Source organism: Myxocyprinus asiaticus, chromosome 48, assembly GCF_019703515.2.
Source record: "Myxocyprinus asiaticus isolate MX2 ecotype Aquarium Trade chromosome 48, UBuf_Myxa_2, whole genome shotgun sequence".
Lineage (NCBI taxonomy): Eukaryota > Metazoa > Chordata > Actinopteri > Cypriniformes > Catostomidae > Myxocyprinus > Myxocyprinus asiaticus.
In genome coordinates this window covers 488,352-515,035 of record NC_059391.1, presented here as the reverse complement: position 1 = coordinate 515,035, position 26,684 = coordinate 488,352, and the positions used below count along the sequence as shown (strand labels likewise).

At 39.1% G+C, this 26,684-nt stretch overlaps 1 protein-coding gene across 6 annotated transcripts in view; it reads left to right on the top strand.

The window, feature by feature from the left end:
- LOC127437238 (excitatory amino acid transporter 2-like) overlaps positions 1–26,684 on the top strand; it is a 105,692-nt gene that overhangs the window by 60,506 nt on the left and 18,502 nt on the right. For 2 of the 6 annotated variants that reach the window (XM_051692051.1, XM_051692053.1), the window contains 10 exons: positions 11,655–11,795; positions 11,918–12,057; positions 13,780–13,932; positions 15,123–15,373; positions 15,461–15,611; positions 15,734–15,860; positions 16,310–16,543; positions 16,860–17,054; positions 20,143–20,277; positions 20,534–20,768. In XM_051692051.1, the coding sequence (XP_051548011.1) occupies positions 11,928–12,057; positions 13,780–13,932; positions 15,123–15,373; positions 15,461–15,611; positions 15,734–15,860; positions 16,310–16,543; positions 16,860–17,054; positions 20,143–20,277; positions 20,534–20,768 (1,611 nt within the window). In that variant the 5' untranslated portion in view covers positions 11,655–11,795; positions 11,918–11,927. The remainder of the gene's footprint in view (positions 1–11,654; positions 11,796–11,917; positions 12,058–13,779; positions 13,933–15,122; positions 15,374–15,460; positions 15,612–15,733; positions 15,861–16,309; positions 16,544–16,859; positions 17,055–20,142; positions 20,278–20,533; positions 20,769–26,684) is intronic. The other 4 variants (XM_051692052.1, XM_051692056.1, XM_051692055.1 and 1 more) reach the window with 3 other exon arrangements.

The following is a 26,684-nucleotide window of genomic DNA, read 5'->3' as shown; positions in this document are numbered from 1 at the left end:
ACCTGCAAGAGAGCCATGGCGTGCAGGGTGGAGGCGGCTTGTCCAGCGGCACCGTAGGCCTTAGCCGTCAGAGACAACGTAAACCTACATGCCCTGGACAGGAGCTTTGGGCGCCCGCGCCAGGTGGTGGCGCTCTGCAGGCACAAGTGCACCACGAGCGCCTTATCCACCTGGGGGATCACCGAATACCCCTTGGCCACCCCACCATCGAGGGTAGTGAGAGCAGGGGAGCTGAAAGATCGGGACCGGGTAGTAAAAGGTGCCCCCCACGATCTTGTCAGCTCCTCATGCACTTCCGGGAAGAAAGGAACAGGAGCGGGGCACGGCTGTGAGCGGCGCTCTGGGCCCAGGAACCAATCATCGAGCCGCGAGGTTTCAGGGGAGAGTGGAGGGTTCCACTCTACCCCGACACTCGCGGCTGCCCGGGAAAGCATCCGATGCTGCGCTCGATAGCTCATCGTCTTCCCGGTCCCCGAATAAGAGGTCGAACTCGCCCTGAGATGAGCCAGCGGTCTCATCCGAGAGTCCGACCGGGGCAAGTGAGCATGCTGAGGTCCGTGGGGGGTTACCCGGCGGAGGTGGTCCCATTGGAGTCCCCAAATTGCCCCCAGTGCTAACCGACGCGGCCTCATACCCGCAGGTAGAAGGACCGAGGCGGGGAGCCACTGGGGTGGCTTGCTTTCTTACGAAGGCAAGTCGCGACTGCAACGTTGCCATGGTCATGTTCTCGCAATGAGGACAAGACCCATCTACGAAAGAAGTCTCCACGTGGGCAGCGCCCAGACACGTAAGACAGCGATCGTGGCCATCAGAATCGGAGAGATAACAACCGCAACCAGGAATAACACACAAACGGAAAGGCATCTTTAAAAAGACGTTTCGTGTGTGCCGCTCTTTTAGAATTGAAAATATACTCTATTATTAGAATATACTCTTTTCTTTGTTCTGCCGAAGTGCCCAGGGGCGTTCTCTGCACTCCACGGGTGCAGAGGGGGAGAAGCCACTGAAATGCGCCATAAATCCAGCAGTTTGAGGTGAACAGTAGAGAGAATTGAATTCAGTGCACTGAATGCAACCACTCGGCTCCGAAGAGAAAATCTGAATGAGTGGTTGCATACCAGCTCCTTTTATACCCATTTGTCCAGGGGAGTGGCATGCAAATTCCACTCGCCAATTCCCATTGGCCTTTTCAAAAAGCAGAGGTATTTGGGGCTCCCAAGAGTGACCCCTAGTGTCACCACATCGACACAACGTCGAGTGAGTGACAGATAGGGAACTGACAATTTGCCATTTTACTCGTGAGTTGAATAGAAGTGAATACTGTAAGTTGTTGTTGTAGCACCCCTAGTGTTCATTTCATAAGGAAACGCTTCTGGTTACACATGTAACCTTGGTTCCCTGAGATGAAGGGAATGAGATGAAGTAGTAGTGCGGCCAGCTTTGGCAATGTCTCATTCCTTTCATCTCAGGGAACCGATGTTACATGTGTAACCAGAGACTTTCCCTATTTATTCTGTTCACTCAACATTGCCGTAAGCACTGTGGGGAACAGTATCCCATGACTCCGCACTATGTGACATTACACTCCCAGAGTTATAGTATAACATCAAATAGACATATTCACAAGGAGTCATAGGCCACAGGCTGATGACTTATGTCATATTAAAGTGTATATGAATAGTCCCACATAGCAGATGCCAGATGGAACCTAATGTAGTCTGGGATCTATATGAACCATATGGATATACAAAGTATGGATTATTTACCCTTTCACAACAAGGTTGGAAAAGTGGGTTTTATTTCTTATGGGAGTGTTTATTACTTAAATGAAGCAGTTCAACAGCAAATAATTAGGTGGCTGTGTTTATTATAGATGGTAGCCCACCCGTAATTGGGCTCATCCGCTTGAAAGTAAGAAGCGCTCTATACAGAGGGGGCTTTTTGAGGAGATGTTTTTTTTTTTAGGTGTTTTGTGAGGACCATCCTGCTGCCAAACATATGTCCTGTAAGAACACACCGTTTGTCCACACCCATAAAGAGGCCATGCCTCTGGTTGAATGCGCTTTGACACCAATAGGGCAATTCGCGCCCTGTGATTCGTAAGCGAGGGCGATCACATCAACGATCCAGTGAGAGAGCCTTTGTTTAGAGATGGACATTCCTTTTGTGCATTCTCCATAACAAATAAAGAGCTGATCCGACAGCCTAAAGTGAAGGGTGCGCTCAACATATGTATGCAATACCCTCACCGGCATAACATATGCATCATCTGAATTAAATGGTGGGGGAAAGAAGGCTTGTAAATGAACCACCTGAGCCCTGAGGGGCGTTGATAAAACATTAGGCACGTAGCCTTTTCTAGGTTTAATGGTGGCTTTTGACAGATCTGGACCACCATCGAAGAGTGGATTGGAGGGGTGGGTGGGGCGGGATTTCCATCCATTGGCAGTATTATGGCAGAGGTGAGCTGCGACTGCCTGTTCCACTGGGAGAAGCTTTGAGTAGCCTTTTTTCTTCCCATGGTCCACTTTAGTGAGGACGGCAGCATCTCCGATCTGACTGCGTGAAAAGTAGGGTGCATGCCAGGTCTTTGTGAGCTCCGCATGGACCTCAGGGAAGAATGGTGTGCTCCTCCGGACCGTGGTCTGATGACGACAGCTGGTTTGCAAAAACCATTAATCCAGACGAGACTTTTCTGGCTCTTCTGGAGCAGACCATTCAAGACCGAGCTCTTCAACTGCTCTTTCGAGAATTCGCAGAAGCTCCTTGTCCATGGGGTGTGCACATTCTTCAACCTCGTTGGGGAAAGAGGCAGCAACATCCTCCATAAACCACTTGCCTGAAGCTGAGAGTGACACAGCATCATTCCCATGATCAGAGCTGGGAAACATAATGAGGCCGTGCACTCCAATATAGGGCCGGAGCTCATCACGCACATATTGCACAGGCGAGGACATTAGATCAGAAGTTCAGGAGGCTTGCAGGGCTTGCACAAGATCCTCCTCTAATTCTTCCAGCTTAACCTTACTGCCCTGCCGTGCCTCCTCATGTGGTGAATTACAGTGCATTTAAGGTGTACATTACTATGTCTTCCCTACTGTGGCATTGTTAATGCCATGCTCTCTACCAGATGAGCCTCAGGAACAATACATGGATACTGTATTTCTTTACTGTATAAATAAAAACTGATTTATTAGTTTGTTTGTTTATTTTTCAACCTGCTTCCAGTACTGAATAATGAAATAAGTGCAAATTAGTTGACTAATACTCTTAAGTTACCATAATAATTTCTGAAAAATTGCACACTGCAAAAGTGACATTGCATTTGACGTGATGTTTGGAAGACATATTTTCTCTTTGAAATAAAAAATAGCTAAACTTGGTGATATCCATCTGTGTTCCTTGAAGCAGGTGAATTGGATCTGCCCACAAGGAAACCAGCATCACTCATTAAAACAGAGACATGTGTGCATGCTGCAAGCTCTCCTAAACACACTCACACACATCCAGTTAACAATGTAAATTACATAAGCTCACACATGTTCAACAAACATGACTAATGTCTAAGGAGTGGTTATGAACCTGCACTTAGAAGGTCTACATGTTCAGTACCATTTTTTCTGAGTTTTGCACTATTCTTCTTAAAGTAAACCAATAGTTTTGAAATGGTGGGCTACTGAACACAAGACTTTTGACTTATGGAAAGAGATGTAGAGCTCAGCTGAAATTATACTGATATCTGACCTTAACAGTGGATAGCCAGAGGTGGGTAGAGTAGACAAAAACTTTATTCAAGTAAAAGTACAATTACTTTAAAAAAAAAAAAAAAAAATTACTCAAGTAGAAGTAATAATGACAAAAATTGCTCGAATAAGAGTAAGAAAGTATCCAATAAAAGAATACTCAAGTAGCAAGTACCTAGTTACTTCCACATATAACATAATGGATGTTTACGCCCCAATATTTTATAACAAAATACACATTTAACATGTTTTACATAATAATAATAATAATAATAATATTAATAATACAAATAATTATTATTATTATTGTTTTATTATTAATGAAAATTTTCATCATATACCCTCATGTTGTTTCAAATCATATGACTTTCCTTCTTGTGTGGAACACAATTAAGGAGATACCAGGCAGAATGTTAGCATTAGTCTCCATTTACTTTCACTGCATGTTTTTTTCCTCCATATTTTAAAAGGGAAAGGTGACTGAGAACGTAAGTCCCTAACATTCAGTCTATCATCTTTTGGGTTCCAAAAAATACAAAAAGTCACATGGGTTTGGAACTACATAAGGGTGGGGAAATGATGACAGAATATTAATTTATGGTTGAACAATTACTTTAAGGACACTTGTCAGATTTGGACGAATCTGTAAATTAAAAGAGACGTTTGGAAACCACTTTCTAGTAATTATTATGGTGAAAAACGTGAACTATGTCCCACAGGCCCAATTATATATAATGCTGAATAAAATGAAGCAATATCATGCTTTATTAATGCCTACCATTGCTATTTCAAAAGTCCTGTTGCTTTTTAAAGTCCTGATTGGATTCTAAGTTCAGTGTAGTTACAGTATTTTTAGTTTTGAAAGAATTTAGATCACACATTCTGTACTCTAAGGGTAAACTGCACCTTATCTCTGTGTTTGGAAGCGTGTGAGGCTTATTTAAATTCAGAGCTTGTTCTCTGTTGTCCATAAGAAAAATGTGCCGCATTTGTCAAACACGAAATTGCTGTGCACGCACTGAAATACTGCTCGCACAGTAGTCACGCATGGGATCGGCAGAGCAAAATATATTTATGCTTTACATGGATTACATGGGGCAGTGGTAGCTCAGTGGTTAAGGCTCTGGGTTACTGATCAGAAGGTCAGGGGTTCAAGCCCCAGCACCGCCAAGATGCCACTGTTGGGCCCTTGAGCAAGGCCCTTGACCCTATCTGCTCCAGGGGCGCCGTATCATGGCTGACCCTGCACTCTGACCCCAGCCTAGCTGGGATATGTGAAAAAGAAGAATTTCACTGTATATGTGCAAATGTATAATGTGTGATGAATAAAGATAAATTAAATTAATTAATTAATTTATACATCAGGCACTGATATACAGGTGCTGGTCATATAATTAGAATATCATCAAAAAGTTGATTTATTTCACTAATTCCATTCAAAAAGTGAAACTTGTATATTATATTCATTCATTACACACAGACTGATATATTTCAAATGTTTATTTCTTTTAATTTTGATAATTATAACTGACAACTAAGGAAAATCCCAAATTCAGTATCTCAGAAAATTAGAATATTACTTAAGACCAATACAAAGAAAGGATTTTTAGAAATCTTGGCCAACTGAAAAGTATGAACATGAAAAGTATGAGCATGTACAGCACTCAATACTTAGTTGGGGCTCCTTTTGCCTGAATTACTGCAGCAATGCGGCGTGGCATGGAGTCGATCAGTCTGTGGCACTGCTCAGGTGTTATGAGAGCCCAGGTTGCTCTGATAGTGGCCTTCAGCTCTTCTGCATTGTTGGGTCTGGCATATCGCATCTTCCTCTTCACAATACCCCATAGATTTTCTATGGGGTTAAGGTCAGGCGAGTTTGCTGGCCAATTAAGAACAGGGATACCATGGTCCTTAAACCAGATACTGGTTGCTTTGGCACTGTGTGCAGGTGCCAAGTCCTGTTGGAAAAATGAAATCTGCATCTCCATAAAGTTGGTCAGCAGCAGGAAGCATGAAGTGCTCTAAAACTTCCTGGTATACGGCTGCGTTGACCTTGGACCTCAGAAAACACAGTGGACCAACACCAGCAGATGACATGGCACCCCAAACCATCACTGACTGTGGGAACTTTACACTGGACCTCAAGCAACGTGGATTGTGTGCCTCTCCTCTCTTCCTCCAGACTCTGGGACCCTGATTTCCAAAGGAAATGCAAAATTTACTTTCATCAGAGAACATAACTTTGGACCACTCAGCAGCAGTCCAGTCCTTTTTGTCTTTAGCCCAGGCAAGACGCTTCAGACGCTGTCTGTTGTTCAAGAGTGGCTTGACACAAGGAATGCGACAGCTGAAACCCATGTCTTGCATACATCTGTGCGTAGTGGTTCTCCCCCACATTTTTGAATGGGTTTTGTTTCACAATCCTCTCCAGGGTGCGGTTATCCCTATTGCTTGTACACTTTTTTCTACCACATCTTTTCCTTCCCTTCGCCTCTCTATTAATGTGCTTGGACACAGAGCTCTGTGAACAGCCAGCCTCTTTTGCAATGACCTTTTGTGTCTTGCCCTCCTTGTGCAACGTGTCAATGGTCGTCTTTTGGACAACTGTCAAGTCAGCAGTCTTCCCCATGATTGTGTAGCATACAGAACTAGACTGAGAGACCATTTAAAGGCCTTTGCAGGTGTTTTGAGTTAATTAGCTGATTAGAGTGTGGCACCAGGTGTCTTCAATATTGAACCTTTTCACAATATTCTAATTTTCTGAGATACTGAATTTGGGATTTTCCTTAGTTGTCAGTTATAATTATCAAAATTAAAAGAAATAAACATTTGAAATATATCAGTCTGTGTGTAATGAATGAATATAATATACAAGTTTCACTTTTTGAATGGAATTAGTGAAATAAATCAACTTTTTGATGATATTCTAATTATATGACCAGCACCTGTATTATTTATACCTATAAACTGAGGTCATAAGAGCCCATAGTTACAGAATTATCCTGAAAATGACCATGACAAGCCCACGTCATCATTATTGCCAACATTTACCATGCCGCCATTTTAATCTTGAAATATAGCCGCAAGCGGCAATCATTGGGGTCCAAGCACGTATGGCCAGAACATGACCAAAATAATAAAACTGGACAGAATGGGTCCCGTGGATGCAGTGGACAAGTTTTTTTTGTTTTGATTTTTTTCCCATTAAACAGCAATGTGATCACCAAATATTTATTAGTTTTAGCTTCATCAAACATCAACTGGATTTTCTTCGATAAAGAAATCGATGGATCCCCCTCAACAATTGACTAACACTCTTGATGAAGAAAGTGTACATTCAAATAAAGAAATTCAGAAAAAAATAAAAAATAAAAAATAGTGTAGTCTTTCTGGAACTAACTAGCTCAGTGATTCTCTTTCTGAGTGATGCAATCAATTTGCTCTGTGTACACCTGAGCACCCTCCAGGGGATGAATATGGTACCATGTAAAAAACATAACTCAAGAGGGTTAAAAAAAAAAAAATGTTTTATCTTGGACAAAACCAATAGTACATCCTTCATCTTTCATTTACAATTAAAATAATATTTTAATTTGCTGTTAACACATGGAAAGTAATTTATCACATGTCCTGGTGTGTATATGTTTTAAATTGTATCATGTTTGAACCTTGTGCACACAAATAAAGGCAAAATAGCAGATATAGTTCAAACCCAAAGAATTACTTGGCTTATAGATATAAGCGAATCATTTAACGCATCAAAATTCTTTGAACAGCTTTTTGTCAGGTGGGTACAGATATGGATATGATGTATACAACATTTCATACAAATTGGGAAAAAGGCCTAGGACGAGTTCGAAAAAGCATGGTTTTAAAAAAATCAAAGTGGTAGAAAAGTTTTCTTGCAGAAATTGAAATCCACATGACCAAATGTTTTGGGGGCACTGGTGGATTCAGAAGAAACATTATTTTTCACTCTAGCCCTTGCGGTTCAGAAGTTATGAACAAAAATGCAAATTAGCTCATTATAGTACCACCTTGTGGCCAATTCTCAACAAATTTGGTATACAGCCTTATTTTTGGAACAATCGGCCATTCACAAAACAGGTTATTAGCTGCTGAAATTTGACTGGCTGCTGGCGACCATTTTGTTGATTTGTCGAATTGTTTTTGTAAGAATATGTTAGCATATGGCCCAAAGATGATGCATGGCAAATTTCAACTTTTACACTCAAATGGTTGCAGAGTTATAAGGATTTTTTAGCTGTAGCGCCCACTATTGGCGAAATTAGATGAAACTTTGCATGTATCCTCAAAATGTTCTGATATCAATGTATTCCAAGTTTCGTAAAGTTTGGACTTTGCATTCAGAAGATATAGGCCATTGACTAAATTAGGGTCACAGCCAAATAATTAATTAGCTTATATCTTCTAAACGATTTGACGAATCAAAATTCAGAAAATAATTTTCTTAGATGATATGTGCAAAATTTCAAGCAAATCGGACAAACGGCCTAGGAGGTGTTCGCAAAAGTAGGTTTTTCAGAAAATTCAAAATGCCGGAAAATTTATTGGGGTGGAAATAAAATTGGAGATATACGATTTGTTCATCTTGACTCGAGGAATAAGAGGAAAAAATAATTTTGATTCTAGCCCTATGTCACATATCCCTGTTTTTGTGTTGACTTTTATGTTGAAATTCTTGTTTAGTTCCTGTTTCCTGTTAGTTTGTAGTCCTTTTGTAGTTTCATTTTATGATTGGTTTTCCCCTGATTGTTTGCACAGGTGGTCCTCGTTCCCTTGTTTGCCCCCACGTATTTAAGCCCTTGTTTTCCCCTGGTTTCTTTGTCAGCCTTCATGTGTGTTGTCTTGTTCTGCGCTTGGTTTCCTGTGTTTTTGTTTCATTCTATTCTGAGTTACTTTGTTTATTTTTGGTTTCCATTAAAAGCTGCATTTAGATCCTCATTCCACGTCTGCCACGTTACAGAAAGACTGACCATCCGAAATGGATCTAGCAGCGTACTTTGTCCAGTTGAGCCGAGCAAACTTACCAATTAGAGAATACTCTCGTCTGTTTAGCACTGTTGCCAGATACACAGGATTTACTGATTCCCACTTGAAGTCCTTGTATCAGATCGGCCTCCTAGCTCACAAGTGGAGGGAATTGCCGGAGACCGGTGACTACACGTGGGAGGAATATATGGAGTTAATTTTAGAGACATTCGCTTCAGAGAAACCTCCTCTCTCAACCCCGGTTCCGGTTTCTGAGTCTTCCACACCTCCGCCTGTTCCATGTCATGTCACAGCAATGCCTCAGTCTGCTCCATACCATGTCTCAGCCAAACCTCAGCCTGCTCCACGCCATGTCACAGCTACGCCTGTGTCTGCTCCATGCCATGTCACCACCAAGTTTAAGTCTACTCCACACCATACCACAACCCAGCCTCCCATGGCCCTTGTATCCAAGTTAAATTATCCACCACTTATGTCGGTGCGTAGGGTTACGAAGACCCTTCCTCACAGCTTGTCAGTGCCCACGCCTGCCACGGCCAACGAGCCAATGCCCACGCCTGCCATGTCCAACGAGCAGCCTCGTCCGTCCCAGAGCCTGCGTTGCCAGCCTTGTTCATCCCAGAGCCAGCGTTGTCAACTTCGCCATCTGGAGGAGGAGAAGGAGAAAAGTTTCTGTTCCCAAGTCTCCGCCCATGCCCATGCCCACGGAGGTCGTTCCCGAGTCTCCGCCCATGCCCACGCCCACGGAGGTCGTTCCCGAGTCTCCGCCCATGCCCACGGATGTCGTTCCCGAGTCTCCGCCCATGCCCACGGAGGTCATTCCCGAGTCTCCGCCCACGCCTTCCCGAGTCTCACGGCTCCGCCTATTCCTCCAGCGGCTCTGCCCCCAGAGCCTATTCTTCCAGCAGCTCTGCCCCCAGAGCCTATTCTTCCAGCGGCTCCGCCCCCAGAGCCTATTTCCCCAGTGGCTCCGCCCGCTCCCCCAGAGACTCCTCCTGCAGCGGCTCCACCGCCTGACCCAGTCCCTGGCCGCCTTCCAGGACTCCTGACCCAGTCCCCACCTTGAGGTCATCTCCTTGGTCTCCTGGCCATCCGCCTGATCTGATCTGCTCTGGTCTCCTGGCCATCCGCCTGATCTGCTCTGGTCTTCCTGGCCTCCTGGCTGCCCACCCGATCTGCTCTGGTCTACTTGGTCCTCCAAGCCTGCAGCGTCGCTCTGGCTCTCCATCCCTCCAGCTCTGCCTTGGTTTCAAACCTCCCTGACTTTGCCTTGTTCCTCTGCACCCCTTGTGCCCCCCCCGAACTGCCCGTTTACCACTTGTGCCCCCCTGAACTACCTGTTTTCCCCCACAATCCATGGACAATTTGTTTTTGTTTTCTGGAGCGTCTGGAATCCGCTCCTTAAAAGGGGGGCTCTGTCACATATTCCTGTTTTTGTATTGACTTATGTTGAAATTCTTGTTTAGTTCCTGTTTCCTGTTAGTTTGTAGTCCTTTTGTAGTTTCATTTTATGATTAGTTTTCCCCTGATTGTTTCCACAGGTGTTCCTCGTTCCCTTGTTTGCCCCCATGTATTTAAGCCCTTGTTTTCCCCTGGTTTCTTTGTCAGCCTTCACATGTGTTGTGTTGTTCTGTGCTTTGTTTCCGTGTTTTTGTTTCATTCTATTCTGAGTTACTTTGTTTATTTTTGGTTTCCATTAAAAACTGCATTTAGATCCTCATTCCACGTCTGCCTCGTTACACCCTAATGGTTGCAAAGATATCGAAGGTTGTGAAGAGGTTGAGTAGGGGGGGATTTGCCAAGTTTGGTGTCTCTAGAGCTTACAGTTTTTACTGCCCATTTGCTTTTAGAGCAGAAGAAGAAAATTTGTACAAACACAATAGGGTTCCAGCACTTTCGGTGCTTGGACCCCTAAATATCCACTTGTCTTGGAGTAAAATGAAGACATTGCATGATGGAACTTCTTTTTTTTTATTGTGTGGAGCGAAGAAAGTGTTTGTATGGCATGCTTGCTTCCATACACTCGACTCGAGTGATAGAGCGCAGCTGTAAAGTTCAGCTGTCATAAAAATCCCATTCAAAAATCTCTCAAATTATGTATTTATTAACACGTATTAAATTAAGATCAGTAATGTAATGACAGGAATGTCGCCCATTGTAATGAAGTAACAAGTACATTGTTTTCATTAGAAATGTACTTGAGTACGAGGAAACAACACCCACCATTAAATATACTCAAAGTAAATTTTCTTCCAAAAAGTTACTTAAATGTAACGGAGTAAATATAGCATGTTACCTCCCACCTCTGCAGATAGCCACTAATGCACAGTCTAAGACTAAGTTGATTTTTGCTGTAAAAAACCTGTTATAGTACACTAGACCTTATAACATGGTTTGAAGGCCGCAGGGTTTAGCTTGCAATAGCATGTTTTTTATTACTATATTATGAGATAAAATACAAATGCTTTTTAATAAACAAAACAAACCCTCGGGTCTAAAAAACAACAGAGCTGCCATGTTCAGGCCTGACTATGATTTTAATCCACAGATTATCTGTTGAAATTGGGTCAGTTCCAAAACATAGTGAGCTGCCTCGCTATCTCCTGCCTACAAAGGCAACTGCCTTCCATGCTAATTGAACCTCAAAAGTACACAAAGTAACATTCATCATGCAAATTGCAAGGAGACTTACAATTGATTACAATACAGGTGACATGAGAGGAACAACGCAATACACTTATAAGGATATACACAGCACACAGAAATTTTCTTATATTTTTATGTTTTATATTATTTATTTATTTTTAAACTTTAAACTAAGTATATTTATTATAAATTTCTCAGGCTCTGGTTGTCATCTTGGAATTTTTTTTATTTTTTTTATTTTTTTTTTTACAGAGGTCATTACAGTGCTTTCTGGGATTCCCTTCTCTGTGAAGGATACATATAATTTTAAGGTGCCTACTTTCTGGAACAGCCTTCACATCGGGAGCACGCCTATGATGCCTTAAAATGCTGCACCCAAAGACAGCTTACTAGGTTTTGGAACAGAGCTATTGTCTGCATGTCCTAAAAATGTGTCAAAAATATTGACATTACTTTGTAAATTCCCTTAACCCTTCACATTCAAGGCGTGAGAGTAACTGTGTTTCTCTCTGCAGTTCAGACAGCATGCCGAAGCATGTGGAAGTACGAATGCATGAGAGCCACCTGGAGCCAACTGAGGACTGGCCACGATCCAAATGGGGCACAGTATGCCAGAAGATTCGCAAGAACCTGCTACTCACACTGACTGTGATGGGTGAGTGTCCTTAAACCATCCACATTTGACTAAGAAAGGAGAAAGGAATGGAAGTGAATAGCAGAAAGATAGAGAAATGTCACAGTACACAGAGCATGGTTTTCAGAATGTGACAGAACAGAGGGGCTAGTTGATCAGTACTTAATGACTGGAATCAGGACAGTCAACAATTGGTGCAGACCAAGAAACAAGTTACAGGAAATTCCAGCAATTACTTCATGTGCTGCTTGACCTTCTTTTAAAGACTATTATAAAGCATAAAATGGTTGGAAATGAATAATCCTGCAGAGAGACTGCAGAAATACATGCTTTAATTTACTGCATCTGTGTCTGGTTAGTGAATACAGAAAAAAAATTCATTATTTAAAAAGTTAATTCTGTGAATTTATTCCTCTGTTGTTAACTCTAGTGTTGGTAAATGAGGCTGGTGGGTATATGGATGAATCTCACAAACAAAATGTCCTGGTCATTTAAGCCTGAAATGAAACAAATATATATAAATTACAAAGAAAAAAATTAAAGGTCCTAAAATGGACTTAATTTTCTTGCAAAATCTTGTACATATAGTTCTTATTAATTGTCTTAATATATAAGTGTAACATAAGTATATCTGTCCAAAATAATATAAATATTGACTATGAGAATTAACCCATAAAGCAGCTAGCATCTGTATGAAGCAATCTTGGTCTAGTGTGGTCTAGTGGCGTGTGTGTGTGTACGTTTATACTACATTGTGGGGACCAAATGTCCCCACAAGGATAGTAAAACCTGAGGTCACCTACCTTGTGGGGCTTATTAAACATACTAAACTATGTTTTTTTGAAAATGTAAAAATGCAAAAAGGTTTCTGTGAGGGATAGGTTAAGAGAAATTATTGTTAGATCTGTATAAAATCCATAAAATGCATGGAAGTCTATGGAGAGTCCCCACAATGATATAAAAACAAGTTTGTGTGTTAGTGTGTTTGTGTGTTTGTGTGTGCATGTGTGTGTGTGTGTGTGTGTGTGTTCCAGGATATATAAAACATGTCTCTTTGTAAGATTACAAACCCAGAAAATAATCTGCTTCAGATGGAGTGCATTAGTGCTGTAAAGCAGTAAAGATTCTTATTGTAGGTTCATGGGTGGCTGGCAGGGTTTTGCACTTTGACAGTACAGCTGATTACTGTGGCTCTCTAAACTGAATCGCAGAATAAATGCAAGAAAGAACACATTATTTACAGGGAAGGAATGTCTCTGTTCCAGGACATTATATTCACTGTACACAGATGTGGATTATGATGCAGTATAACTCCACAACACAAAGTTGTTCAAGAGTTCCCTTACATGACGGTACAGATGGTTATCCAACTCTGCTTTCCATGACTGATAAGGACACTTTTTCTGTCTAATTCTTGTTTCACTGAATGCTTAGTGTTGCGTTACTTTCTTGGACTTTCTTTTAATTATGTATCTTCTGTCCAATTTTGTTCCCTGCCCATGACCCATTAGTTAATGGGCCATAGTCAAGAAACAAAATTGGGCAGAAGATGGGTGGTGATATATTATTTGTTTGTTTGGAAACATATATTGGCAACTCTTAAGATTTCATTAGCATTTTCAGTATGCTAAGCAGTATGTATATATATATATATATATATATATATATATATATATATATATATATATATTGTTGAATAATGATTTCATTAAATGATCTCTTACATTCTGTCTCTCAACATAGGTGTGATTTTGGGAGCTGTCACTGGTGTGCTGCTGCGTGTTGCTTCCCCCATTGATGACAACATCGTCATGGTTATTGCCTTCCCTGGAGATATTCTGATGAGGATGCTAAAAATGCTCATTCTTCCCTTAATTATATCCAGCTTAATCACAGGTAACACAAAACTCATCTTTATTTATCAGCTGTCAGCAGTAGAATTGGAAATGCTAACTGTATTGCAGAGAACAACACAACATACTTGTGTTGTATTAAGTCTTTATATCATATGTGTTTCTGATTATATAATAATAATACCCTTTTACCCCATGAAATCAAAATTGGAGTTTATGTCTGTTACATTTTGAGGTTGTCCAGAGAGCGTTCCAGTGAGGGGAGGTGGGAGTATTTAAGGAGAAGAGACAGCGGTAGACGAGAGAGAGATGGACGAAGCTTGTCTGCGTGTCTGAGTGTTTTTATGATTTGACGCAGCTGGCTGAAAAGCAGTGTGTGTTTTTGTTTCTTTGTATGTTGGAAAGTGTCATTAAATGTCTATGTGTTTGTCAAGCAGGTCCCAGCTTCCTCCTTACCTTCTTAAGTGTTACAGGTTGTCAATTGATAATTTTTTTAAATCAAATTATTTCATTAATTAATCACAAATAATCAATATTTGCCTATAAAGTTCCCCAAATAAAAATAATTTTATATATAATGATTAAATATTTATAAATATAATATATTATACAACTATACTATCTTATATATATATATACTGTATATATACAGTATATATAATATAGTAATTCATATAATTAAGACAATTATGCAATTATGCATTTTTTGCAGACAAGAAAGCATTGATTACACAATACAAAAAGTAGCTTTAGAAGATAATAAATTGTTCATTTGTCATTGAACAGAAGCCCATCATTGGCCTACAGTCCACAGCAATCCATTTTGCAATTGAGTTTATCAATCTGTCTAAGGGAGACATATTATAAGGGCTTTTCTAAGGACGCATCTCTGTATAGATGCTTTTGGAGTGTCTCATAAACACCATGTTTTAGGACACTGTGTCAAGTTAAACGTAGTTTAAAACGTAGAAAATTATGTCTCAAGAATCCTGAATTTGGAGTTGTACTCCGTCTAGCCATTTGGAGCCATTTCATAGGGTCTTTAACAATCATACTAAGCCCTGTACATCAGTTTTATGTGCTGTTGTGGCAGCATGTTGCATCTATTGACACATTGGCAACTGGATTGATAAATCTATATATCAAAGACAATAAAGGTATTAAAAAATTGAACTTGTGAATATGCAATCATGACAAACCATAAAAGTTATCTGTCATATTTTATTAACCAAGGTCTCTCTGGTCTGGATGCAAAATCAAGTGGTCGTCTGGGTTCCAGAGCCATGATCTATTATATGTCCACTACTGTCATTGCTGCTGTGCTGGGAGTTATCTTGGTCCTGCTCATTCACCCCGGAAATCCAAAACTGAAGGAGAATCTAGGAGAAGGTGCAGAGAATGACGAGGTCTCCAGTCTTGATGCCTTTTTTGACCTTATCAGAAACCTGTTCCCGGAGAACTTGGTTCAAGCTTGCTTCCAGCAGGTAAGATCCAAATATTTTGGCTCCCATTCTAAACATACCTTTACATGTAAAACAGTGAATTGATGGAGGTGATGTTTAAATACACAGATCCAGACGGTTGTGAAGAAGGTAGAAGTTCAACCTGATTTCGACGACACCAACAGCAGCATGGCTGACTACCACGCTAACGCCACCAAACCTCCACCCATTTACAAAGTCAAAAAATCCCTGCAGTTCAAGAGTGGAATGAATGTGTTGGGTAGGGTTATTACGCTCTCATATATCTACTAACAGAAGAATTCCTTACCATTTTGTCTTTTCTTCATTTAGTTCTTCATTTTAGTGTAACATTTTTGAATGTTCACAATCGCTATGTTTCAGGTGTAATTGGATTCTTCATTGCCTTTGGTATTTGTATGGGAAAGATGGGAGAGAAAGCCAGACTCCTGATTGACTTTTTCAACATTCTCAATGAGATTGTGATGAAGCTGGTTATCATGATTATGTGGTCAGTTGTACATTTTTACATTGTCATTCTGTGACGCAGTTACATGGTTTGTTGGTATTACGAACCCCCCCCCCCCCCCCCCCCCACACACACACACACTGCCCATTACTGCCCATAATTTAAAATAATGATAACTTTCAATTGTTACTTTTTTTTTTTTTTTTAAATATTAAATTTGTTAATTAATGAGAATCACCTTTGACTTGAAAATAAATTATCCAGATGCATTACAGCATGAAAATTTTGAGGGAAAATTTTCTTGTACAATATCTTACTTAAAGATTAAATTAAACGTAATTTTCCATGCACAAAATATTTTTGATTCCTTTTGATTTTGGGGTGAAATGTGACCTGGACATGAGGTCATATCAGATTCACTTGAGGTACTGCAGTAATGATAGGTCTTACAACACTGATTGACTCACATAATGGATTGTTTTACTGTATAGGTACTCACCTTTCGGCATTGCCTGCTTGATCTGTGGGAAGATCATTTCCATTAAAGATCTGGAGGTGGTGGCGAGGCAGCTGGGAATGTACATGGTGACAGTTATCATTGGTCTGATCATCCACGGTGCCATATTCCTGCCCTGTATCTACTTTGCAATTGTGAGGAAAAATCCCTTCTCGTTCTTCATGGGGATCTTCCAGGCCTGGATCACAGCTCTGGGCACAGCCTCGAGGTATCACATTGCACTACATCAACTTTCCATATAATGTATGACTACATCTTGGCAACAATGTGAAAATATGATTGTTTCTGTGCACTGTGGGAGGGAAATTGAAGTGGCAATTTTGTTGTTTTGTTAATATAATCCACAATAGCTGAATGTCCTAGGCAAAAATGTTTTAAAGTAATGAGGTTACAGATTACAGATATATTTATAAAAGTTATCTATACATTTGTTTTTCACTGTCAGTGAAAGTTAGCAAGCAACAAATGCTAATTTTTTTAACACAGAGAAAACCCTAATTTTATTAATATTTGATTTCTTCTAGCGCTGGTACCCTTCCCGTCACATTCCGCTGTCTTGAGGAGAACCTGGGCATTGACAAGAGAGTCACACGTTTTGTGCTTCCAGTTGGAGCAACGATTAACATGGACGGAACGGCGCTCTATGAGGCTGTGGCTGCCATTTTTATTGCCCAGATGAATGGAATTTACTTAGATCCTGGTCAGATCATCACTGTCAGGTAAGATTTAATAATTAGCATAAATATATTATAAAACAGCTTCTACCAAACCCTTTTTAAACCTTTCAACTAAAACAACTGTTAAAGCTGAAGTGTGTAATGTCTGCATCACTAGCACCACCAAACGGAATTGCATTAATAAACATTGTTTTCAAACGTTTTCCCCTAATCTGCCTTTGATCGAACAAATAGTCCAACCCCAAACCCACGTCATTGGTTGGTATAGTCAATGTTGCTGTGTTGGGCTGGACTGATGAAAAAGTCTAAAAAGTTACACACTTCAGCTTTTATGGCACAAGCAGAATAGCTGGGCGGCTATAGATGGTTATGTTTTACAACTACTAATTCATGTGTCTACCTGTGATAGTCTTGTAAGCCTTGTTACATGTTAAATGTTATGTACTGTGGTCTCAGGAGACACTTTGTTTAGTTTCTTCTCCTGTACGCAGAAGGAAATGACAATAAAAACCACTTGACTTGACAAAAATGTTTCTGCATTTGAGGCTTCCCAACCTAATGTTTTATTGCATTTATTGATTATTAAAATCAATAAACGCAATAAAACATACTAAATGTTAAAATTCCAAAGTCTTTTATAGGCCTTAAGCATTAATATATATATATATATATATATATATATATATATATATATATACAGTTGTGCTCAAAAGTTTGCATACCCTTGGAGAATTGGTAATATATGTACCATTTTTAAAGAAAACACGAGTGAGCAGGCAAAACACATTTCTTTTATTTCTTATGGGATTCATATTCAACTGTAGGTTATAACAGAATGCACAATCATAAAACATAACATGGCAACAATGAAAGAAATGAAATGACCCCTGTTCAAATGTCTGCATACCCTTAGTTCTTAATATTGTGTATTGTCCCCTTTAGCATCAATGACAGCGTGCAGTCTTTTGTAATAGATCTATGAGGCCCCAAATTCTTGCAGGTGGTATAGCTACCCATTCGTCTTGGCAAAATGCCTCCAGGTCATGCAAAGTCTTTGGTTGACTTGCATGAACCGCACGTTTGAGATCTCCCCAGAGTGGCTCGATGATATTAAGGTCAGGAGACTGTGATGGCCACTTCAGAACCTTCACCTTTTTCTGCTGTAACCACCGGAGGGTCAACTTGGCCTTGTGCTTAGGGTCATTGTCTTGCTGGAAAGTCCAAGAGCGTCCCATGTGCAGCTTTCGTGCAGAAGAATGCAAATTGTCTGCCAGTATTTTCTGATAACATACATTCATCTTGCCATCAATTTTTACAAGATTCCCCGTGCCTTTAGAGCTCACACACCTCCAAAACATCAGTGAGCCACCACCATGCTTCACAGTGGGGATGGTATTCTTTTCACTATAAGCCTTGTTGACCCCTCTCCAAACATAGCGCTTATGGTTGTGACCATAAAGCTCTATTTTGGTCTTGTCACTCCAAATTACAGTGTGCCAGAAGCTGTGAGGCGTATCAAGGTGTTGTCGGGCATATTGTAACCAGGCTTTTTTTGTGGCATTGGCGCAGTAAAGGCTTCTTTCTGATAACTCGACCATGCAGCTCATTTTTGTACAAGTATCGTCGTATTATGCTCCTTGAAACAACCACATCATCTTTTTCCAGAGCAGCCTGTATTTCTCCTGAGGTTACCTGTGGGTTTTTCTTTGTATCCCGAACAATTCTTCTGGCAGTTGTGGCTGAAATCTTTCTTGGTCTACCTGACCTTGACTTGATATCAAGAGATCCCCGAATTTTCCACTTCTTAATAAGTGATTGAACAGTACTGACTGGCATTTTCAAGGCTTTGGATATCTTTTTTATATCCTTTTCCATCTTTATAAAGTTCCATTACCTTGTTATGCAGGTCTTTTGACAGTTCTTTTCTGCTCCCCATGGCTCAGTATCTAGCCTGCTCATTGCATCCATGTGAGAGCTAACAAACTCATTGACTATTTATACAAAGGCACTAATTGCAATTTAAAAGGCCACAGGTGTGGGAAATTAACCTTTAATAGCCATTTAAACCTGTGTGTGTCATGTTGTGTGTCTGTAACAAGGCCAAACATTCAAGGGTATGTACATTTTTGATCAGGACCATTTGGGTGATTTCTGTTATCATTATGATTTAAAAAGGAGCCAAACAACTATATGATGATAAATGGCTTCATAGGATCACTATCCTTAAATAAAAGACAGTTTGTTTTTTTTGCATGATCAGTCATATTTTCAAAATCAGTGCCAAAATTTCACAATTTCTGCCAGGGTATGCAAACTTTTGAGCACAACTGTGTGTGTGTGTGTGTGTGTGTGTATATATATATATATATATATATATATATATATATATATATATATATATATATAAAATAAAAATAACTTTTTTCATAATCAGTCATTTATTCTCTGTCCTTTGTTATGTTAATCTGTATATTTAATATTGATTTTCCCAAAATACCACATATTTTGTATTCTGTGAAAACAGGCTGTAAGGACCCTTTTCACAGTTGCACCACCTTTCATTTTGATTGGAATGACAACAAGGCTGTTAGGGATATATTTATAGTCTCTTCAAAGGGTGGTACAGTTGCTTACAGTGTTTTGGATAGTTCCACTGATGAAACATAAAAAAATAAAAAATAAAATAAATAAAAAAATCAGACTAAAAACTCAAAGCAGGAGTTGTGGTCTATGAGCTTTACACAGCTAAATTCAGTGCAAGCCACTAAAGAGACTGTAAGTCTATCCCTCACAACCTTATTTTCATTCACTTCAAAATCAAATATGGCGCTACTGTGAATAAAGTCAATACTGCACAGGGGAGAAAAGTGCCTGCATAAGACTTGACAGGCTGTCCAGCCATGAGAGCGATAATGGAAGAGTTAGGGGATTGGATCTCAGGCAGAATCACCAGTTTGTATAAACTGTGTAAATACTGTATACAGGCTTACAAGCAGTAACAGCGTTTAAATAATTTTTACCAAATGAAAAGTGAAGTACTAAGTCACCCTGGATAAGAGTATCTGCTAAATGCCTTAAATGTAAATGTCAATGGAAGATAAGTATCTGCATTCTTATTCCCATCATTTAGTCTTACAGCAACACTTGCGAGTGTTGGAGCAGCCAGTATTCCCAGTGCTGGACTGGTTACAATGTTGCTCATTCTGACAGCAGTTGGGCTGCCCACTCAAGACATCAGTCTGTTAGTAGCTGTTGACTGGCTTCTGTGAGTATTCTCAATCCCTTCGTTTAGAACGGTTAAGTGAAATAACTAACTGAAACTATTTAGCATTTGTTTGATTTCTTTTTAAAGTTTTGACTAGCAACTGAGGTAGTAAGCCAAAAAATGCTTATTGTTGCTACATTAATGAAAAAATACCTTGCAACCTTAATGAAAAAAAGCTAATTATTTGTTTTAATCACTGTCATATTTAAGTTTATTCTTTTCTTTTTTTACCAGCTTTTGTATTTTTTTTCCTCAGGGATCGTTTCCGTACCTCAGTCAATGTGGTTGGAGACTCATATGGCGCTGGTATCGTGTACCACCTGTCCAAGGCGGAGCTGGATGCCCTGGATGCCCAGCATGGGAAATCAGATGACACTGAGATGATGACTAAGACCCAGTCCTACTACGATGACCTCAAAAACCATCATGAAAACAACTCCAACCAGTGCGTCTATGCTGCTCAAAATTCAGTCTTGGTAGATGATTGCAAGGTACAAGTCACGCTTACGGGCGTAGAGACTTCGATATAACACATCACTGCATGCACTACAGGCCTCCCTTTTTCATGTGTTTTGCATGTTTCTGTGTATACTATATATATATATATATATATATATATATATATATATATATATATATATATATATATATATATATATATATATATATATATACACACTACCAGTCAAAAGTTTTGAAACACTTGACTGAAATGTTTCTCATGATCTTAAAAATCTTTTGATCTGAAGGTGTATGCTTAAATGTTTGAATTTAGTTTTGTAGACAAAAATATAATTGTGCCACCATATTCATTTATTTCATTATAAAACTAACATTTAATTAAAAAAAAAAGGTTTTGAAATTGATGACTTGGACCAAATAATAAAAAAAAGCAGCCAATAAGTGCCCAACATAGATGGGAACTGCTTCAGTACTGTTTAAAAAGCATCCCAGGGTGATACCTCAAGAAGTTGGTTGAGAAAATGTCAAGAGTACATGTCTGCAAATTCTAGGCAAAGGTGACTACTTTGAAGATGCTAAAATATAACACAGTTTTGATTTATTTTGGATTTTGTTTAGTCACAACATAATTCCCATAGTTCCATTTATGTTATTCCATAGTTTTGATGACTTTACTATTATTCTAAAATGCGAAGAAAAGGAAATTATAATAAAGAATGAATAAGTGTTTCAAAACTTTTGACCGGTAGTGTATATATATATATATATATATACTATACACACACACACATACACACATGCATGTGTGTATGTTTGTATATTGTTTGTATATGTGTATATATGTACTAATATTTGTTAATTTGTTTTCTTGGAGCAGATTTTGTGTCTTTTTCATATACTTTTACATATACTCTACAACAATGTGTATTTGTGAGCAAAGTGCAGTAAAATCCATATCAAACAATTTAGTTAGTATTATGATACAGTCAATTCACATACTGTGAATCATTTTGTCCAACATTTACAATGCATTTCTCAATTCTTCTCAAGATTCCTCTCAAGTCATAGGACATGTGACAGATATGACAGTACATTAATTAGAAGTAGGTTAAGCAATTTTTTTTTTTTTTTTTTTTTTTTACAAAATAAAATGTAATGTTGTATAAGTGGCTATTCATCATTCTAATGTTTGCACACACACCGGCCAGTAAACAGACATTCCAAAACAAATAACCTGTTTAGACACATAGACATATTTTACAGGTATTAATGTTTGATACGAATATACAGTATATTTACATGCCATAAAATCAGGGGGCATGTTGTAATTACAATTTGGGCAAAATCTTCTGCCGTTTCCAGTGTTTTCCAGTTTAAAATCTCAAAACTATTATATTCTCTGGATGTCATTCAGTCTCTACAAGTATAACTGGCTGCAGCTTGCTGAATGTCGAGGTCCTTCTCAGTCTCTACCGTGCACACACTGGGTCGCACTCGAGGGGTTTCGCTTTCGACACTGGTTCAGATGAAAGTGAGTGAGCGTTTTCGGATGATGCGAAGGGAAACAGCAGCTTGCCCATATCTCTTGCATACCTGGTTCACCGCTTGCGGGTGAAGTCTCCATTCTCCATACAGTAAATACGCTCCTGTGTTTATTATGCTCAGGACATGAGTCGCGCGCAAGGTATTACATTTTTTATTTCGTATTTATTTCTGTTTCATTTTAAAATTTTCACTCCAATTTAGTTTAGTTTTAATTTTGTTTGTCAGTTCTATGTTAGTTTTAGTTTTGTTTTTCAGTACATTTAGTTTTTATTTTAGTTTTAGTTTTTATATTAAGGGACAATAGGAGAGTGGGGTAAACGGGGATTTTTGTAATTGTGTAATGTGTAATTTATTGAACTTAACCACAAAAGTCCTCTTTAACCTTGTGCGACCCTGTGTCCACATGTGTGGACGTTGTATTTTAGCTTCGCTATACGCAACTCATAATTTAAATGAATTGAATCTGACTAAATTCTGTTCACAAGACTCTAGACTGTCATTTAAGGGTTAAACTTCTGGTGCTTCAATTTCCATATATTGCTCCTACGGGTGCAATGCCAACAAAAGTGCCTCTTGTAAGAAACCTCTAAGTTTTTTATTTAAACCTGTTTGGTTGTAAAGAGTAGCGTTTCTAATTTAGTTTGATATGCTGCTTTAAAAAATCTATTTTTCGCGCGTCAGTGCGCTGATAAAGATGAAGTGCACATATGTGGAAAAAGGGACCTTATTCTCTCAAAAGTTGAAAAAATGTGTTAGTTATGTAGAATAATTTTCAACTATAACACATCTATGGGTCATTTTACTTCATTTTAATATAAATGTTGTTATATTTTATTTTGTTATCACTGTACAATACAGTTCTACTCATTAATATTAGTAAATGTATTCCGATATACAGTATTTACTATGAATTTTCACATTGAGAATAAATGGTCCAAGTTCCAAATGAATCCAAAAGCTGAAAAAAGTTGCTTTCAGAGGCTTTATATGGAGTTAGAATGAAAATAAGGTGCATTTCGAACTGTTCTGAGACCAGTGCAGACAGACAGCACACTGGAGGTTAAGTCATTCACTAAATACGGAGCAAGGGAGCAAGGGTGCATCTTATAGCTTTCTATGCAGCTACGTGCATTCACTCCTAAAATCCAACCAAAAGTTCAGTTTCAGACTGCAGATGATGTTTTGACCACTCAACATGTTTGGCAGACATGATACAATGATGATCAGTACATAGATTCAGAATTTTATAATGCAAAATTTTATTTTAAAATTTTTAAAAGTGATTTGATGGTGCTGGCCATTACTTTTAATCAGAATTATTTATTCAGCTTTATAGAAAATAAGCTGTAATGTCTTTGACATCTCAAAAACAAACACTCTTGGACACATAATAAACTATTTGATGAAAAAAAATCTGACTTTCTATAGCTTGGTATTACTTAGAATTTCACAACTTAGTCCCGACGTCCACATATATTTATGTTATTTTTAGGAAAACGATTTACTCTAGATTTATTTATTTTATTTTATTTTATTTTATTTATTATTTTTTTTTTTTTTTGCTTTATTAGGTTCTTCAAATCAAAAAGGGAAAAGTAAAATGTACACAGTCATGCGGGGGTTTCAGGAGGTTAATGCACTGGACATGACAAAGTAACTCTTACCACAACTCCGAGAACTGAACTTCAAACAAAACTCTTTACCAGTTTCAAATGAAAGGGAAAAAAAATCAAAAATTGACAGGGTAAAACAGAATGAATGAAAAGCCTTTGTTTCTGTTCTTTTTGTTTAAACCTCATGCTTTGATGACTCAATGAACAGACATGCCAATAAAGGTTGAATTATAATAAATATTAATTTACCGGATGATGATCTTCAGACTGGTGGTTCCCAAACTGTTTTCAACTACAGCACCCTTTTATGGTGTGTTTTTTCCCCCCACGGCACTCTAACCACTGAAAAAATAAGTAAATAAACAAATATGCTTTTGAAATCTCTAAAAAAAGTTTTTATATTAAGGGATAATAGGAGAGTGGGGAAAACAGGCATTTGTGTAATTTTGTAATGTGTAATTTATTGAACTTAACCACTCCTCAAGTCCTCTTTAACCTCGTGCGACCCCGCATCCACATGTGTGCATGTTGCATTTTGGCTGCGCTTTAAACAGCTAAATAGTAACAAATTAAATTAAAACAATGTGTAGTCTTCAAATGTTTCTAAAGTAAACACTGCTTCAGACTTTTTAAGTAATTTTTCAAGAGCCATTAATAGAGTTATAAAATAGAGAACAGAGTAAACACTCTATGTTTCTCAGTTACAGCAGCAATTAAAAATAAAAAATCATTATATATCATTATGAAAAAGTAATCTAATGCAAAATACTTAAACTGTTAACAATCTTTACTATGTGATTAGTTATCACTAATATAACAGATATTATTAGATAGGTATGTTAAAGTTAATAGGCTATTGATTAGCCTAATAGTTAAATTTAATAGACCTGTCATTTAAACGTATTTGGCTAAAAGCTACTAAACATATCCAGCCATGGACAGTGTGTTTTTCCTTTTTTTTTCTTGTCAATATTGCTGATTAATATTAACAGTATATCAGACAGCAGCAGGTCTATTAGGCTGAATTTACACATTGCACTGATCAGCGTCAGTCAGTGTTTTCATTCATCTGCACTCCGTGATCACTTGGATTACTACTACACTTCTAAAGCTGGGAAATAGCTTTAAACAGCTTTATCAAATCACTTTTTTTATTGTCACACAACCATATACACAAGCGTAATAGTGTGTGAAATTCTTGAGTGCAGTTCCAAGCAACATAGCAGTCGTGACAGTGATGAGACATATACCAATCTACAATAAACATCAAATTTACACAACACAATTTAAAATCTAATATACACATAATTACACACAACACAATATACAAATAATAACATACAATGTATATTATACAGTACACACAATATAGAATACACACTATACAATAAAAAAATACTATATATAGTATATATAAAATGTACAGTAGGTTGTATTGTACTGTATTGACATTCAGGCTGTCGGTTGATAGTCAGTTGCCAGTGTGTTGTTAAGAGAGAATATAACTTATGACAGTCCAGTGTGAGATAATAAGATTAATAAAGTGCAGTGCTGGTGTATATTGATCGTGAGAGATCAAGAGTTCAAAAGTCTGATTGCTTGGGGGAAGAAGCTGTCATGAAGTCGGCTGGTGCGGGTCCTGATGCTGCGATACCGCCTGCCTGATGGTAGCAGTGAGAGCAGCCCATGGCTCGGGTGGCTGGAGTCTCTGATGATCCTCCAAGATTTTCACACACTGCCTGGTATATATGTCCTGGAGGGAGGGAAGCTCACCTCCGATGATGTGTCAGGCAGTTCGCACCACCCTTTGCAGGGCTTTGTGGTTGTGGGCGGTGCTATTGCCGTACCAGGCGGAGATGCAGCCAGTCAGGATGCTTTCTACAGTGCTGGTGTAGAACCATGTGAGGATGTGGCGGTTCATTCCAAACTTCCTCAGCCATCTCAGGAAGAAGTGGCGCTGATGAGCCTTCTTCACATCGGCCTCAGTGTGGACAGACCATGTGAGTTCCTCAGTGATGTGGACACCCAGGAACTTAAAGCTGCTGACTCTCTCCATTGGTGCTTCATTGATGGTGATGGGACTGTGTTCTCTTTCTCTTCTCCTGAAGTCCACCACAAGCTCCTTTGTCTTACTGACATTGAGGGAGAGGTTGTGCTCCTGACACCAGCGTGTCAGAGTGTGCACCTCCTCTCTGTAGGCTGTTTCATCATTGTCAGTGATCAGACCTACCACCGTTGTATCATCAGCAAACTTAATGATGGCATCGGAGCTATGTGTTGCCACACAGTCATGTGTGTACAGGGAATACAGGAGTGGGCTAAGAACACAGCCCTGTGGGGCTCCAGTGTTGAGGGTCATTGATGAAGAGATGTTACTGCCCATTCTAACCACCTGGCGTCTGCTTGACAGGAAGTCCAGGATCCAGCTGCACAGCGAGCTGTTTAAGCCCAGAGCCCAGAGTTTCTCATCAAGCTTGGAAACAGCATTCTCACATAAGTGTTCCTTTTTTCCAGGTGGGAGAGAGCAGTGGGTATTGTAGATGCAATGGCATCACCAGTGGCGTGGTTGTTGCGGTAAGCAAACTGCAATGGGTCCAGTGATGGAGGCAGCACAGAGCAGATATAATCTCTGATTAGTCTCTCAAAGCATTTGCTGATGATGGGGGTCAGAGCAACAGGGCACCAGTCATTTAAGCAAGTGATTTTGGATTGCTTTGGTACAGGCAAAATGGTGGACGTTTTAAAGCATGTGGGGACTACAGACAAGGAGAGGGAAAGGTTGAAAAT